Source organism: Pseudophryne corroboree, chromosome 6 (assembly GCF_028390025.1).
Source record: "Pseudophryne corroboree isolate aPseCor3 chromosome 6, aPseCor3.hap2, whole genome shotgun sequence".
Taxonomy (NCBI): domain Eukaryota; kingdom Metazoa; phylum Chordata; class Amphibia; order Anura; family Myobatrachidae; genus Pseudophryne; species Pseudophryne corroboree.
In genome coordinates, this window is record NC_086449.1 from 29,322,085 (window position 1) to 29,341,091 (window position 19,007).

The 19,007-nt window shown below is 47.5% G+C and overlaps 1 protein-coding gene across 2 annotated transcripts in view; it reads left to right on the forward strand.

The window, feature by feature from the left end:
* The window catches only part of LOC134935976 (protein mono-ADP-ribosyltransferase TIPARP-like), a 99,795-nt gene that overhangs the window by 61,992 nt on the left and 18,796 nt on the right, over positions 1-19,007 (forward strand). The window contains exons 3-4 of one of the 2 annotated variants that reach the window (XM_063930844.1): positions 16,785-17,224; positions 17,413-17,491. In XM_063930844.1, coding sequence (XP_063786914.1) covers positions 16,785-17,224; positions 17,413-17,491 — 519 coding nt within the window. Of the gene's footprint in view, positions 1-16,784; positions 17,225-17,325; positions 17,492-19,007 lie in introns of both variants that reach the window. The other variant, XM_063930843.1, reaches the window with a different exon arrangement.

Here is a 19,007-nt window from a genome sequence, read left to right on the forward strand (position 1 = left end):
ACACAGCTGTTAGTGAGGTGGGGATGTGCCGCTGTCAGTGAGGCGGGGCCGCTGTCCGTGAGGTGGGGATGTGCTGCTGTCAGTGAGGCGGTTATGTGCTGCTGTCAGTGAGGCGGGGATGTGCTGCTGCTGGCACTGATGTGCTGCTATCAGTGAGGTCGTGATGTGCTGCTGTCAGTGAGGCAGGATGTGCTGCTGTCAATGAGGCGGCGATGTGCTGCTGTCAGTGAGGCAGGTTGTGCTGCTGTCAGTGAGGCAGGTTGTGCTGCTGTCATTGAGGTAGTGATGTGGTGCTGACAGTGAGGCAGGATGTGCTGCTGTCAGTGAGGCAGGTTGTGCTGCTGTCATTGAGGTAGTGATGTGCTGCTGTCAGTGAGGCAGGTTGTGCTGCTGTCAGGCAGGTTGTGCTGCTGTCATTGAGGTAGTGATGTGCTGCTGTCAGTGAGGCGGGGATGTGCTGCTGTCAGTGAGGCGGGGATGTGCTGCTGTCAGTGAGGCGGTAATGTGCTGCTATTAGTGAGGCAGTGATGTGCTGCTGTTAGTGAGGCGGGGATGTACTGCTGTCAGTGAGGCAGGTTGTGCTGCTGTCAGTGAGGCGGTGATGTGCTACTGTCAGTGAAGCGGTGATGTGCTGCTGTCAGTGAGGCAGGTTGTGCTGCCGTCAGTGAGGCAGATTGTGCTGCTGTCAGTGAAGCGGTGATGTGCTGCTGTCAGTGAGGCAGGTTGTGCTGCTGTCAGTGAGGCGGTGATGCGCTGCTGTCAGTGAGGCAGGTTGTGCTGCTGTCAGTGAGGCAGTGATGTGCTGCTGTCAGTGAGGCAGGATGTGCTGCTGTCAGTGAAGCAGTGATGTGCTGCTGTCAGTGAGGCAGGATGTGCTGCTGTCAGTGAAGCAGTGATGCGCTGCTGTTAGAGAAGCGGTGATGTGCTGCTGTCAGTGAGGCGGTGATGTGCTGCTGTTTTAGAGAAGCGGTGATGTGCTGCTGTCAGTGAGGCGTGATGTGCTGCTGTTAGTGAAGCAGTGATGTGCTGCTGTCAGTGAGGCGGTGATGTGCTGCTGTCAGTGAGGCGGTGATGTGCTGCTGTCAGTGAGGCAGGTTGTGCTGCTGTCAGTGAGGCCGCGATGTGCTGCTGTCAATGAGGCAGGTTGTGCTGCTGTCAGTGAGGCCGTGATGTGCTGCGATCAATGAGGCAGGATGTGCTGCTGTCAGTTAGGCGATGATGTGCTGCCGTCAGTGAGGTGGGGAGTGTGCTGCATTACCACCTCACTGACAGCAGCACATCACCACAAGTTCTGGAAAAAGTCAAAATGAATACATAACTCACAGAACCTGACATCACTCCTCACCAAAGATGACTGGTGCATTGAAGATCTGTTCAAAGAACATGAACAGAACCAGGGCTGTAACTGGGTGTGTGCGGAGTGTGCTGTGCACATAACGCTGCTGTTGGCAGCATTTGTCAATTATCAATTATCTAATTACTTTCACTTGCAGCTTCCCCCCTTTTTGATGCCCAGCATCTCCTGACCGTCCCTGTCTCCTACCCCCACCCCTTTTGTCGCTAATACCTACAGCATTCATGGACTTGACTTGATAGATCTTTGTAGTTCAGTTGCACTGTCCTTTATTATATTTCGGGACGCAGATGTGCCCAGGATTCAAACCCGTTGCCTATGACATTGCAGTTGGACACTCTATACGTTGAGCTACTGTATCTGCCCTTGCATAGAAAGCCAGAGAGATCCAAGCTGGAGAGTTTGAACTATTTGAAGCTTCCCTTGTACTTTGTGAGGGGGTGATCAGCGTTGTGGCAGAGCAGATCTATGTAGTGTGTGGCTGCAAGGGATTGGATGTGTGGCTGCACACTGCATCGATCTGCTTGATTATGGTGCTGGGTATTTTTTTTACGGGGTACAGGTACAGGTACAGTAGCTTCATATGGCGGTGGTGAGTGGGGTATAAAGAGGATTTGTGTCCAAATCCATTTTCTTGCAGTATGCTCTAAATGTGTGTGTATAATATATATATATATATATATATTAGTGATGTGCACCGGAAATTTTTCGGGTTTTGTGTTTTGGTTTTGGATTCGGTTCCACGGCCGTGTTTTGGATTCAGACGCGTTTTGGCAAAACCTCCCTGAAATTTTTTTGTCGGATTCGGGTGTGTTTTGGATGAGGGTGTTTTTTTACAAAACCACCTCAAAAACAGCTTAAATAATAGAATTTGGGGGTCATTTTGATCCCATAGTATTATTATCATCAATAACCATAATTTACACTCATTTCCAGTCTATTCTGAACACTTCACACCTCACAATATTATTTTTAGTCCTAAAATTTGCACCGAGGTCGCTGGATGGCTAAGCTAAGCGACCCAGGTGGCTGACACAAACACCTGGCCCATCTAGGAGTGGCACTGCAGTGTCAGACAGGATGGCAGATTTAAAAAATAGTCCCCAAACAGCACATGATGCAAAGAAAAAAAGAGGTGCAATGAGGTAGCTGTGTGACTAAGCTAAGCGACCCAAGTGGCCGACACAAACACCTGGCCCATCTAGGAGTGGCATTGCAGTGTCAGACAGGATGGCAGATTTAAAAAATAGTCCCCAAACAGCACATGATGCAAAGAAAAAAAGAGGTGCAATGAGGTAGCTGTGTGACTAAGCTAAGCGACTCAAGTGGCCGACACAAACACCTGGCCCATCTAGGAGTGGCACTGCAGTTTTCTAGCGAGAGGATGAGTGCTTCCATCCTCATGTGAATCTGAACCACTAGCCATGAACATAGGCCAGGGCCTCAGCCGTTCCTTGCCACTCCGTGTGGTAAATGGCATATTGGCAAGTTTACGCTTCTCACCAGATGCTTTTAATTTTGATTTTTGGGTCATTTTACTGAACTTTTGTAGTATACTTGACGACACAGAGGTAGAGCAGTGGACTACTGTACCGTACTGCTATATATATACTGGTGGTCACAGCAACATTCTGCACTGTCCCCTCCTACTATATACAGCGCACAACTAAAATGCAGCACAGGTATGGATGCATAGTATACTTGACGACACAGAGGTAGAGCAATGGACTACTGTACCCAGGGCCGGCTCCAGGCCTACTAGCACCCTGAGCAAGAAAATGTAAAAGCGCCCCCCCCCCCCCCCCATGCGTGCGCCGAAGGCGCGCGCGCTCCCGGAAAAGTGGGTGTGGCCTCTGGAAAAGTGAGCGTGGCCTCGTAACTTCATATCATCAAACTATAAACATATTTTCACACAATTAGCAGCCTTACACATAGCCACAGTAGTGTTCCTTACACACAATGTCTCCAGTATAGTGCCAGATACACATAATGTGCAGTGCCAGATAGACATGACATGCCCCCCAGCAGTGCCAGCTACACATGACATGCCCCGCAGCAGTGCCAGCTACACATGACATGCCCCGCAGCAGTGCCAGCTACACATGACATGCCCCGCAGCAGTGCCAGCTACACATGACATGCCCCGCAGCAGTGCCAGCTACACATGACATGCCCCCCAGCAGTGCCAGCTACACATGATAGTGTTCACTTTTTAGGGCATGGTGCTGATCACAGGGAGGGCACATTTTTAAGTTAGGAGGGCAAAATGATGTACATACTGCTTGTTGTTCCCATACCTATATGTCAAAGCATGGACAGTGCGCGCCGAAGGCGCGCAGCAAAAATTAAGGGGAGTTACTTCGTGGGGAAGGTACGTGGCCACATAATAGTGGCAATTTGCATTACACCCCACAATAGTGCAGCTAATACACACTGCACCAGGTAGAACCTCCTATACACTTTGCGCCAGGCACAGCACTGAGACACATTGCACCAGGGAGAGCACTGAGACACATTACCTAGCCACAGACGCCTAGCGGGAACACTACATGACATGCTCCCCAGCAGTGCCAGCTACACGTGACATGCCCCCCAGCAGTGCCAGCTACACGTGACATGCCCCCCAGCAGTGCCAGCTACACGCGACATGCCCCCCAGCAGTGCCAGCTACACGCGACATGCCCCCCAGCAGTGCCAGCTACACGCGACATGCCCCCCCCAGCAGTGCCAGCTACACGTGACATGCCCCCCCCAGCAGTGCCAGCTACATAAATGGCCACACAGTGCCAGATATGCCCCCACAGTGCCAGATACATTAATGCCCCCACAGTGCAGATATACCCCCACATCGCCAGATACATCAATGCCCCCACAGTGCAGATATGCCCCCACTGTGCAGATATGCCCCCACAGTGCCAGATACAACAATGCCCCCACAGTGCAGATATACCCCCACAGTGCCAGATACATAAAATGCCCCCACAGTGCAGATATGCCCCCACAGTGCCAGATACATTAATGCCCCCACAGTGCAGATATACCCCCACAGTGCCAGATACATAAATGCCCCCACAATGCCAGATACATAAATGCCCCCACAGTGCTTGATACATAAATGCCCCCACAGTGCCAGATATATAAATGCCCCCACAGTGACAGATATGCCCCCACAGTGCAGACATGCCCCCACATTTCCAGACACATAATTGCCCCCACAGTGAAAGATATGCCCCCACAGTGCCCAATCCATATACTGCTTCACGATACCTGCGGTGGTGGCGGGAGGGGGAGTGCCGCTGAGGACACGGGCGGCTCTTCTAAAACTCATGTGCGTGGCTGCCCGGCGTCTATCGTCAGACGCCGGCGCCGCACAGCCGCATACAGGGAGCACTGCAGGCTGGCTCCAGGCACAAAGATGGCGGCTCCAGCGCGCGGCGCCCATTAAGGGTGGCGCCCCGCGCGGCCGCTCTAGTCGAACGTGCCTGGAGCCGGCCCTGACTGTACCGTACTGCTATATATATACTGGTGGTCACAGCAAAATTCTGCACTGTCCTTCTACTATATACTGCACACAACTAAAATGCAGAGCACAGGTATGGATGTATAGTATACTTGACGACACAGAGGTAGAGCAGTGGACTACTGTACCGTACTGCTATATATATACTGGTGGTCACAGCAACATTCTGCACTGTCCCCACCTACTATATACTGCGCACAACTAAAATGCAGCACAGGTATGGATGGATAGTATACTTGACGACACAGAGGTAGAGCAGTGGACTACTGTACCGTACTGCTATATATATTAGAGATGTGCACCGGAAATTTTTTGGGTTTTGTGTTTTGGTTTTGGGTTCGGTTCCGTGGCCGTGTTTTGGGTTCGAACGCGTTTTGGCAAAACCTCACCGAATTTTTTTTGTCGGATTCGGGTGTGTTTTGGATTCAGGTGTTTTTTTCAAAACCCCCTAAAAAACAGCTTAAATCATAGAATTTGGGGGTCATTTTGATCCCAAAGTATTATTAACCTCAATAACCATAATTTCCACTCATTTTCAGTCTATTCTGAACACCTCACACCTCACAATATTATTTTTAGTCCTAAAATTTGCACCGAGGTCGCTGGATGACTAAGCTCAGCGACCCAAGTGGCCGACACAAACACCTGGCCCATCTAGGAGTGGCACTGCAGTCTCACGCAGGATGGCCCTTCCAAAAAATACTCCCCAGACAGCACATGACTCAAAGAAGAAAAAAAAGAGGCGCAATGAGGTAGCTGTGTGACTAAGATAAGCGACCCTAGTGGCCGACACAAACACCTGGCCCATCTAGGAGTGGCACTGCTGTGTCACGCAGGATGGCCCTTCCAAAAAACACTCCCCAAACAGCACATGACGCAAAGAAAAATGAAAGAAAAAAGAGGTGCAAGATGGAATTGTCCTTGGGCCCTCCCACCCACCCTTATGTTGTATAAACAGGACATGCACACTTTAACCAACCCATCATTTCAGTGACAGGGTCTGCCACACGACTGTGACTGAAATGACGGGTTGGTTTGGACCCCCACCAAAAAAGAAGCAATTAATCTCTCCTTGCACAAACTGGCTCTACAGAGGCAAGATGTCCACCTCATCATCATCCTCCGATTCATCACCGTGTACATACCCCTCCTCACAGATTATCAATTCGTCCCCACTGGAATCCACCATCACAGCTCCCTGTGTACTTTGTGGAGGCAATTGCTGCTGGTGAATGTCTCCACGGAGGAATTGATTATAATTCATTTTAATGAACATCATCTTCTCCACATTTTCTGGAAGTAACCTCGTACGCCGATTGCTGACAAGGTGAGCGGCGGCACTAAACACTCTTTCGGAGTACACACTTGTGGGAGGGCAACTTAGGTAGAATAAAGCCAGTTTGTGCAAGGGCCTCCAAATTGCCTCTTTTTCCTGCCAGTATACGTACGGACTGTCTGACGTGCCTACTTGGATGCGGTCACTCATATAATCCTCCACCATTCTTTCAATGGTGAGAAAATCATATGCAGTGACAGTAGACGACATGTCCGTAATCGTTGGCAGGTCCTTCAGTCCGGACCAGATGTCAGCATCAGCAGTCGCTCCAGACTGCCCTGCATCACCGCCAGCGGGTGGGCTCGGAATTCTGAGCCTTTTCCTTGCACCCCCAGTTGCGGGAGAATGTGAAGGAGGAGATGTTGACAGGTCGCGTTCCGCTTGACTTGACAATTTTCTCACCAGCAGTTCTTTGAACCCCTGCAGACTTGTGTCTGCCGGAAAGAGAGATACAACGTAGGTTTTAAATCTAGGATCGAGCACGGTGGCCAAAATGTAGTGCTCTGATTTCAACAGATTGACCACCCGTGAATCCTTGTTAAGCTAATTAAGGGCTCCATCCACAAGTCCCACATGCCTAGCGGAATCGCTCTGTGTTAGCTCCTCCTTCAATGTCTCCAGCTTCTTCTGCAAAAGCCTGATGAGGGGAATGACCACCTGACTCAGGCTGGCAGTGTCTGAACTGACTTCACGTGTGGCAAGTTCAAAAGGTTGCAGAACCTTGCACAACGTTGAAATCATTCTCCACTGCGCTTGAGACAGGTGCATTCCACCTCCTATATCGTGGTCAGTTGTATAGGCTTGAATGGCCTTTTGCTGCTCCTCCAACCTCTGAAGCATATAGAGGGTTGAATTCCACCTCGTTACCACTTCTTGCTTCAGATGATGGCAGGGCAGGTTCAGGCGTTTTTGGTGTTGCTCCAGTCTTCTGTACGTGGTGCCTGTACGCCGAAAGTGTCCCGCAATTCTTCTGGCCACCGACAGCATCTCTTGCACGCCCCTGTCGTTTTTTAAATAATTCTGCACCACCAAATTCAAGGTATGTGCAAAACATGGGACGTGCTGGAATTTGCCCAGATTTAATGCACACACAATATTGCTGGCGTTGTCCGATGCCACAAATCCACAGGAGAGTCCAATTGGGGTAAGCCATTCTGCGATGATCTTCCTCAGTTGCCGTAAGAGGTTTTCAGCTGTGTGCGTATTCTGGAAAGCGGTGATACAAAGCGTAGCCTGCCTAGGAAAGAGTTGGCGTTTGCGAGATGCTGCTACTGGTACCGCCGCTGCTGTTCTTGCGGCGGGAGTCAATACATCTACCCAGTGGGCTGTCACAGTCATATAGTCCTGAGTCTGCCCTGCTCCACTTGTCCACATGTCCGTGGTTAAGTGGACATTGGGTACAACTGCATTTTTTAGGACACTGGTGAGTCTTTTTCTGAGGTCTGTGTACATTTTCGGTATCGCCTGCCTAGAGAAATGGAACCTAGATGGTATTTGGTACCGGGGACACAGTACCTCAAACAAGTCTCTAGTTGGCTCTGCAGTAATGATGGATACCGGAACCACGTTTCTCACCGCCCAGGATGCCAAGGCCTCAGTTATCCGCTTTGCAGCAGGATGACTGCTGTGATATTTCATCTTCCTCGCAAAGGACTGTTGGACAGTCAATTGCTTGGTGGAAGTAGTAAAAGTGGTCTTACGACTTCCCCTCTGGGATGACCATCGACTCCCAGCAGCAACAACAGCAGCGCCAGCAGCAGTAGGCGTTACACTCAAGGATGCATTGGAGGAATCCCAGGCAGGAGAGGACTCGTCAGAATTGCCAGTGACATGGCCTTCAGGACTATTGGCATTCCTGGGGAAGGAGGAAATTGACACTGAGGGAGTTGGTGGGGTGGTTTGCGTGAGCTTGGTTACAAGAGGAAGGGATTTACTGGTCAGTGGACTGCTTCCGCTGTCGCCCAAAGTTTTTGAACTTGTCACTGACTTATGATGAATGCGCTGCAGGTGACGTATAAGGGAGGATGTTCCGAGGTGGTTAACGTCCTTACCCCTACTTATTACAGCTTGACAAAGGCAACACACGGCTTGACACCTGTTGTCCGCATTTCTGTTGAAATACTTCCACACCGAAGAGCTGATTTTTTTGGTATTTTCACCAGGCATGTCAATGGCCATATTCCTCCCACGGACAACCAGTGTCTTCCCGGGTGCCTGACTTAAACAAACCACCTCACCATCAGAATCCTCCTTGTCAATTTCCTCCCCAGCGCCAGCAACACCCATATCCTCCTCATCCTGCTGTACTTCAACACTGACATCTTCAATCTGACTATCAGGAACTGGACTGCGGGTGCTCCTTCCAGCACTTGCAGGGGGCGTGCAAATGGTGGAAGGCGCATGCTCTTCACGTCCAGTGTTGGGAAGGTCAGGCATCGCAACCGACACAATTGGACTCTCCTTGTGGATTTGTGATTTCGAAGAACGCACAGTTCTTTGCTGTGCTTTTGCCAGCTTAAGTCTTTTCATTTTTCTAGCGAGAGGCTAGAGTGCTTCCATCCTCATGTGAAGCTGAACCACTAGCCATGAACATAGGCCAGGGCCTCAGCCGTTCCTTGCCACTCCGTGTGGTAAATGGCATATTGGCAAGTTTACGCTTCTCCTCCTTTTATTTTAGATTTTTGAGTCCTTTTTTTACTGATATTTTGTGTTTTGGATTTTACATGCTCTGTACTATGACATTGGGCATCGGCCTTGGCAGACGACGTTGATGGAATTTCATCATCTTGGCCATGACTAGTGGCAGCAGCTTCGGCACGAGGTGGAAGTGGATCTTGATCTTTCCCTATTTTTGGAACCTCAACATTTTTGTTCTCCATATTTTAATAGGCACAACTAAAAGGCACCTCAGGTAAACAATGGAGATGGATGGATACTAGTATACTTATGGATGACGAGTGACTGACGACACAGAGGTAGCTACAGCCGTGGACTACCGTACTGCGTCTGCTAGTATAGAGATGATAATGATATAAAAAATATATATATATCACTACTGCAGGTATATATAATATAATGACGGACCTGCTGGACACTGTCAGCAGACTCCTACTACTAGTATGAAGAAGATAGAAAAAAAAACCCCACCACAGGTAGGTATACAATTATGGACGAGCACTGACGACACAGAGGTAGCTACAGCCGTGGACTACTGTACTGTGTCTGCTAGTATAGAGATGATAATGATATAAAATATATATATATATATATATATATATATATCACTACTGCAGGTATATATAATATAATGACGGACCTGCTGGACACTGTCAGCAGACTCCTACTACTAGTATGAAGAAGATAGAAAAAAAAACCCACCACAGGTAGGTATACAATTATGGACGAGCACTGACGACACAGAGGTAGCTACAGCCGTGGACTACCGTACTGCGTCTGCTAGTATAGAGATGATAATGATATAAAAAATATATATATATCACTACTGCAGGTATATATAATATAATGACGGACCTGCTGGACACTGTCAGCAGACTCCTAAACTACTAGTATGAAGAAGATAGAAAAAAAAACCCCACCACAGGTAGGTATACAATTATGGACGAGCACTGACGACACAGAGGTAGCCACAGCCGTGGACTACCGTACTGCGTCTGCTAATATAGAGATGATAAAGATGATAGAGATGAACAAAAAAAATATAACACTACTGCAGGTAAATATTTATATACTATAATGAATGACGGACCTGCTGGACACTGTCAGCAGAATGCGTTTATAGAATAAAAAAAAATACACCACAGGAGTGTTTAACTTTTTCAGGCAGACAATATACTGGTGGTCACTGGTCAGTCACACAGGCAGCAAAAGTGTGCACTGTACTCCTGCTATAACTGCACCCCAGTCTCCCCCACAATTCAGCTGTGTGAGCAGTGAGCACTCAGCACAGTCAGATATACATAGATGATATTATCATGCAGCACACTGAGGCTGAGCACAGATATGGTATGTGACTGTGTATCGTTTTTTTTCAGGCAGAGAACGGATTATATTAAATAATAAATAAAACTGGTGGTGGTCACTAGTAACTATCAGCAAAACTCTGCACTCTGAGTACTCCTAATGCTCCCCAAAATTACTAAGTTAGTAGTAAATCAACTCAAGTGTCTCTATCTATTCTAACGGAGAGGACGCCAGCCACGTCCTCTCCCTATCAATCTCAATGCACGTGTGAAAATGGCGGCGACGCGCGGCTCCTTATATAGAATCCGAGTCTCGCGATAGAATCCGAGCCTCACGAGAATCCGACAGCGGGATGATGACGTTCGGGTGCGCTCGGGTTAACCGAGCAAGGCGGGAAGATCCGAGTCTGCCTCGTGTAAAAAGGCTGAAGTTCGGGGGGGTTCGGATTCCGAGGAACCGAACCCGCTCATCTCTAATATATATACTGGTGGTCACAGCAACATTTTGCATCTGCACTGTCCTACTATATATACTACAATGCAGCACAGATATAGAGCGTTTTTCAGGCAGAGAACGTAGATATTTTCAGCACACTGAGCACAGATATTTGCAGCACACTGAGCACAGATATTTGCAGCACACTGAACACAGAAACTGAGAGAACGCAGCCACGTCCTCTCGCTATCATCTCCAAAGCACGAGTGAAAATGGCGGCGACGCGCGGCTCCTTATATAGATTCTGAATCTCGCGAGAATCCGACAGCGGGATGATGACGTTCGGGCGCGCTCGGGTTAACCGAGCAAGGCGGGAAGATCCGAGTCTGCCTCGGAACCGTGTAAAATGGGTGAAGTTCGGGTGGGTTCGGATCTCAACGAACCGAACCCGCTTATCACTAATATATTGATATATATATACACACATACACTATATATATATATATATATATATATATATATATATATATATAAAATTATTTTCATGCCCCTTCCCTGCGAGGCATGCGCCTTATGTCTCTATTGGAAAAATGTGTGGCACAGGGCACCAAGAAGTCTAGTTACGGCTCTGAATAGAACTATTTTTTCCTCAAATTCTGTATCTGTGTCACCCTACATTATCTTGAACCCGATGGGCATTTTGCCTCTTTTCAACCTCACTAACTATCTCACATAGAACTATTTTGTAACCACAGAGAGCATATTATATATTATTATATATATTTAGAGCTGTCCAGAAATGTATGTCGCTATAGAGACTCAAGAAGGTAAATAAATACTAATTATACCCCTTTCACACCACAAACCTGGGTCCGACCCTTTCACACTACACTTTCAACCCAGGTTATTGCAGGGTTGGCTCCTTTTAACTCAACCCGGGTCAGCAATTAAAACACCATGGCATACCCTCCAACATTTTACACTGAAAAATCGGTACAAACCCGAAAAAGGGGCGCGGCCGCGGGTAAAGGGGGCGTGGCCACGCCCCTTTTCCTATACTTTCAATGGAAGTTTGAAGAGCCAAAAATCGGTACAGACCATGAAAAAAAGGTACTGTACCTATTAAAAAGGTACAGTTGGAGGGTATGCCATGGATGTCATTTTAAATGGACTTTTTTTTGGCTCAGAAAGATGAGGTCTCAGAAGGGGACAAAAGGAGAGGGTGGGGACAGCTCACGGCATTGCAGGAATCATGGCGGACAGAGCTGTGTTTTTATACACAATTGCACCTTTAACTGTTCCAGTAACTTACCTGCCCGATTTTCGCGAGACAGTCCCGTTTTTTTGGACTGTCCCACCTGCGGGCTGCAGTGTCTTGCGGTGGAGGGGGGGGGGGGGTAGTTGGGAGGCTCCTCTCACTGCTGCTCTGCCTAGCAGAGCAGCAGTGAATAGACGCTGTGCGCATGCGTCTATTCACAGGTGAAAGAGGGAGAGGGGGCATGCCAGCAGCTCAGAGAGCGCTGGGCATGCCCCCTCAGTGATAGTACAAGGGGGCGTGACTCATGATCAAGGCTCTGCTGCGAGGCCATGCCCCTTTCATATAGGCCACACCCCCTTTTCGGGCACGCACAAAGGTCCCTCTTTGTACTTTTAATAAGTTGGGAGGTATGTAGAAAGCTGCCTAGCAATCTCTGCCTCACCCCTAATTCTTGATAGCTCTAAAGCAGGGGTTCTCAAACTCGGTCCTCAGGACCCCACACAGTGCATGTTTTGCAGGTAACCCGGCAAGTGCACAGGTATATTAATTACTCACTGACACATTTTAAAAGGTCCACAGGTGGAGTTAATTATTTCACTTGTGATTCTGTGAGTAGACCTGCAAAACATGCACTGTGTGGGGTCCTGAGGACCGAGTTTGAGAACCTGTGTTCTAATGCTCTCTCTGTTCTCTCCTGTGTAGCAGGGCTCAGGCTGCTGACATCATCAAGGCACACACAGAACAGCCAATCAGCACGTTTACATGAATGCAGGGTTGAATAACTCGGGTTGGACACTTTAGAATGCACATTGACCCGGATCCAACCCGTGTATAACACTGCTTTTATACCGGGTTGAAATGCAGGGTTTTTCGACCTGGGATATTCAAAAGTGATGCTTTTAGACTGCACCGCGAGCCGGCAATATCCCGGGATATATTTGCGGTGTGAAAGGGGTATCAGTTAGAAACCAGATACCTCAATAATTCTCGGATTACTCATCCCAAAGGGGCGAGGTTCGGTGGTGCTCCCCAGAGGCAGTTAAATAGACATATATTTGTATGGAGAGAAAAAAAGACTCTTTGGGGGGGGGGGGGGGGGGGGGGGGCACTCTTGTGAAAAAATCCAGGATTTCAGTACCGTGAGATTTGAAATTTTATTTTTATAAAATGTAACATTTCTTTGGAAATCCTTAAAATAGCATGGGGGTCAAAAAAAGGGGACAGAATGAACACACATACACAAAAAAACAATCAATAATAAAGAATGTCACGTATACAGTATGCGGCAGTGCTGATGTCATGCAAAAATCCGATTAACCTCAGTAGGTTATAGTGATGTGATTCTTGATGTTCCTTAAGATAATTTAGGAACCTCTGGGACCCTAAATTTCGTAATATGGAAAAAATTCTATGATAGTCACCTCAAAGTTGACATATAATTAATTATACGTCAATTATTGACTTCCTCTTCAGTGTCAGATAAAGACAATTTGTCATCAGTAATTGCATGTAATTTATACCACAGAATATGTACTATTAGTAGTATCCCTTAGATTGTACCCTAAAGTACGCGCAGACAATCCTCTTTATGTTTAGGTATACATTGCACTCTTCATTACTATCAAGTATTAAAGAAACATAGTATATTGTGACTGCTTTACTGGAACATTGTAACCTGTAAGTCTGGTATCACATTGTGTCAGTCAGATGTTACTGTGTGACAGGAAGCTGCAGTCTAAGGGCAATAATTAGGTTACGGATTCACAGAATACTCGTTATCTTTAACCCGTTAGGGTGATCAGTGCTGCTGACAGTGTTGTGATCCAGCCTAAGGGCAAAACGCGTTATCCACTAAAATGCCACTGACAGTGTTGTGATCAAGCCTAAGGGTGAAACGCGTTATCTGCTACAGTGCCGCTGACAGTGTTGTGATCAAGCCTAAGGGTGAAACGCGTTATCTGCTACAGTGCCGCTGACAGTGTTGTGATCAAGCCTAAGGGTGAAACGCGTTATCTGCTACAGTGCCGCTGACAGTGTTGTGATCAAGCCTAAGGGTGAAACGCGTTATCTGCTACAGTGCCGCTGACAGTGTTGTGATCAAGCCTAAGGGCAAAACGCATTATCCGCTACAGTGCCACTGACAGTGTTGTGATCAAGCCTAAGGGTGAAACGCGTTATCTGCTACAGTGCCACTGACAGTGTTGTGATCAAGCCTAAGGGTGAAACGCGTTATCTGCTACAGTGCCGCTGACAGTGTTGTGATCAAGCCTAAGGGTGAAACGCGTTATCTGCTACAGTGCCGCTGACAGTGTTGTGATCAAGCCTAAGGGTGAAACGCGTTATCTGCTACAGTGCCGCTGACAGTGTTGTGATCAAGCCTAAGGATGAAATGCATTATCCGCTACAGTGCCACTGACAGTGTTGTGATCAAGCCTAAGGGTGAAACGCGTTATCTGCTACAGTGCCACTGAAAGTGTTGAGCTCAAGCCTAAGGGCAAAATGCGTTTACAGTGCCACTGAAAGTGTTGAGCTCAAGCCTAAGGGCAAAATGCGTTTACAGTGCCACTGAAAGTGTTGAGCTCAAGCCTAAGGGCAAAATGCGTTTACAGTGCCACTGACAGTGTTGTGATCAAGCCTAAGGGTAAAATGCATTATCCGCTACAGTGCCACTGTGCGCACTGGGCGCTACACACCTGCAAGTCTCCCTCAAGGATCCCTCTCTTCAGTCCGCTCTCCACAACTGCCCGTGGATAACGGTATTTCCTCCTCAGCCAGCTCTCATCCCTGACTGCTGCCCAGAACCCTGCAATGTCCTCATGATACCAGGTTCCCGACCACGCTCTAACGGGGACAGCAGAAGGGCTATCTATCCTTGTTTCATACCAGCAGATCCCCAGATGTGCTCTCATCCCCCGCCCACTAGCTTATTCTGGGCAATCTACGCTTATGACGGTGTGAAAGCAGAAATAGTTGAAATCCTGATATGCTGGCCTGTCTCTCATGATATCCTTCTAAACTATTATTATACAAACCTATTACTCAGTTGACGGTATGCCTGTTTTTGTTAGAGACACTGTGCAATTATTGGTATTTTTTGGATACACGGATGTTTGCATACGAGAAACAAATGCTTAATCGTTTGATTACTGATGGGTATACACCGGTATTCTCTCCATCAGTGCTCGATATCATCTGAAAACTACATTGGTTTACTATGTAGAGACAACTGTTCCGTATACCTAAATAAACATAGAGAGGATTGCCTGCATGTACTTTAGGGTACAATCTAAGGGATATTACTAATAGGGCCTAATTCAGGTTGGATTACAAATCGTGACCCGCAGTAAATGCGAACGCAGTCAGGCAGAGGCATTAGCAGGGCGACAACGCTCCGTTTCAAAGGCAGAGATGGAGCGTTGCGGGGGCGGAGGCTTACGAACAGGGGCATGGCAGCGGCGTTATCGGGGCGACTGTGTGACGTCACACGCAGCCACTCCAATCAAAAAGATGGCAGTGGGCCTCCTGCTGTTGCAGCAAGGTAAATCGCCCCAAACCGTACAATTTACAACAGAGTACAGCGCAGCATACAGCAGCGTGCTCCTATACACAGTCACCGTACAGAGCACAGCCACTATTCAGTCTGGAGCCTTTGGACACAGCACGGTCGAAACAGCAGAGTAGAATACAGCAAACAGCAGCGTGTATTGAGTGAAATGGCACTGACTCCTGGCTGCTGTGCCTTATATGGAATCCAAGTCCCGCAAGAATCCGACGCCAGGAGGATGACGTTTGTTCTTGACGTGCGATCCGAGTCTGGCGAGAACACCTGAGTTACGGCACGGGTGGATACGGATCCCCAGTGTTCAGAGAGGTCCGGATTCCAAGGAATCCGAACTGCTCATCTCTACAATGAGTTACATTTACATACATTTTCTAACAAAATTGCAGTTTATTGGAATAATCAAGTATACTCATTGTAGCTGCGCACTGCAGCTTGGTTACAAATCAATTCAGGAATGGACCAGAGTGCGCCATTGACATAAACATCTGGAATCAGGTTGGTCTTTTGTGTGGGCACCCACTGCAAGCTATGGTCTGAACAGTGAGTCTGCTGTAGGCATCTTGAATACTACCGACTGGGTGCGGCTCTCTGGAAAACAGTTCAAACATTTTCACAGATTGAGGTAAGGTATATACAGTAGTCCAGCAAATGTAAATATAATGTCTGAACATAGGGGGCAGTGTTGCCTCAATTCTAGATATAAAACAATAATATAATTTAACTCAATTATTTACCTAGATTAGTTATCAAGGTTTCCAATATTGGGGTATATTCAACAGATGTCGGATCCTTTCTGAGGGAAAGGATACGACATTTCAGTATTCAATTAGTGGGCAAATCTGACAGGATAATGCCAATCCGACTTTTTTTTAAAGTTGGATCGACATTGTCGGAAACGGGGCTAAAACCTGTCGGTTTGGCCGCGAATCCGACAAAACTCGTGGATGCGCGGGTGATCCGCCATTCCATGTGTTTTCCGACAAGTCGGAATTGCCGACCTGTCGGATAAACGGCAGCCCAATTGAATTGGTAGGAACACTACCCGACCTAAAAATTTCAGAAACTGCTGACTTTCTAACAAGACGGTAGTTCCAACTTGAATTGAATATCCCCCTAAGTATTATTCGGCAACTTAACTCTGGCATGTGGGAGCCAGACAGTAATCTTTGTTTTTCTTGCAAAATCACACTTTTCTGTGTCCTTCAAGGAAAACAGCACTATGAAGGACATTTATTCAAACCCCATGTCACATAGGTGTCCACATGTATCAATAATAGTGAAATTACTAAGAGCCCTAAGTACTAGAGTGCCCATGTTTCATTGTGTTCTGTCCCTCAGGGCATGCCTCCAGTCAGAAAGCGCTGTAGGAAGTCATCCCTCACTCCGAGTGAGGTTACGGGCCTAGAACCTACAAGAGAAGAAATTGCTCTACATGACCTGGAATCTGGGACTGAAACTAAACCCACAGAGTCCAGTGAGGCTCTTGTGGTCCAGGAGACACCAGAAGTTCCACGGAAAGAACAACTGGTGACTATATTTAACATAAACCTCATGTATCATATACACCAGAATGATGATATAGACATCTGCTCAAACCACCTGGTTGGACATTGTTCTCAGTTTCTTCTTTGCCCGAAACATCACACAGTTTTACCATATGCATGGCAGCTAAGGTACAAAAGCTCAAACATATGGTGGAACGTGGAAGACGGGGCTCAGCAAGTCCTGGAGAGGCTGTACAGTGACCCCGCTAAGGCACAAGTGACTGGAATACATCAGTAAGTTTGGGATAAATTATTATCACTACTACTCTGACAATAGGGTTCTACACGTATTTCCTAGAAATTAACACCTAACCGGCTCTTCTCTTCCTAACCAGGAGCTCTGAGATCCTCATTGACCTCGATTGTATGACGGTCCACAATAGCCAAGTGTTTGATTGTGTCCGACGTCTCTCCACCTCCAGGTGTTCCGCTCTGGAGTTTCACACCAGCTACAAGTATTACTATGAGGTCAAAGATGATGTGTGGGAGGAATATGGTCCGGTAAGAGATGGATAAATTGTTTTCATGTGTCTATTAATATCCAGCTACACACGGGATCATAGGGTGTCCTGCAGATTGTGAGAACCTCAGTGATCACTTTACACTTAGTACCATGAATTACTGTTGACATAGTACAAAATTGTAAATATACTTTCTCTCTAGTGCAAGTTAGTGTGCAGTAATGAACATACTCAACTTAGTGTGTCTCCAGGTCATTCTGAGTCAAACTCATCTGGGTGCCTCTCTCCGTACAGGGCCGTTTCTAGACAATTTGGCTCCTAGTGCAAACACTAAAAATAATGGGCCCCCCATATACATATATTAAAAAATAATGTTTAAAGGGGCATGGCCTCACTAATGGGCGTGGCTGTGCTGCAATGGGTGTGGCCTTGCAGGAAAAGGCTACTTTCCACTGACATAGTGTCCCATACACTATATTATACCCAACACAGTAGTGCTCCTTGCACCATATTAAGCCCCCACCGTAATGCACCTGACACCATATTATGCCCCACACAGTAATGCCCCAGTCACCATATTAAGCACCCACAGTTATGCCCGTCATCATATTATGCCCCCACTGTAATCCCTCCGTCACCATATTAACCCCCACAGTTAGGCCCCTGACATCATATTATGCCCCACACAGTAATGCCCCTGTCATCATACTATGCCCCTGTCACCATATTATGCCCCCCCCCCACTGTATTGCCCCTGACACCATATTATGCCCCCACGGTAATGCCCCTGACACCATATTATGCCCCCACGGTAATGCCCCTGACACCATATTATGCCCCCACTGTAATGCCCCTGACACCATATTATGCCCCCACTGTAATGCCCCTGACACCATATTATGCCCCCACATGCCCCAGTCACCATATTATGCCCCTACTGTATTATAGTATGCCACAGTACCTGCTCGTTGTCATGGGGTTCTGCTCATTTTCAGGGGATGCTTGGGAGAGGACAATTTTGAGTCATGCATATGCCGAAAGGACGCCCGTTTCAGACAGATTTCTTGCATCCCAAACATAAGGATATATCTTAGCAATATAAATTGCTAACTTCTCAATCAGTCTAGTATTACCTTTCAGGTGCATGAAAGGGAGGGGTTATTCTAAATAAGAAAAGAGAAAACATTCCCCCAGCACACCACGTGGGATCAGCAATAAGGCTTGAACAATACATGACAATAGAAAATGTAAAGATTTCAGTTGCATATTTTTGCAAAGATATAGAGGGTCATTCCGAGTTGATCGCTAGCTGCCGTTGTTCGCAGCGCAGCGATCAGGCTAAAAATCGGCATTTCTGCGCATGCACCGCAATGCGCACGCGCGACATACGGGTACAAAGTCCTTTGTGGTTTTGCACAGGTTCTAGCGAAGCTTTTAGTCGCACGGCATAACGCAGGGAGCTTGACATGAAGTGGGCGTTTCTGGGTGGCAACCGACCGTTTTAAGGGAGTGCTTAGAAAAACGCAGACGTGTCGGGGAAAATGCAGGCGTGGCTG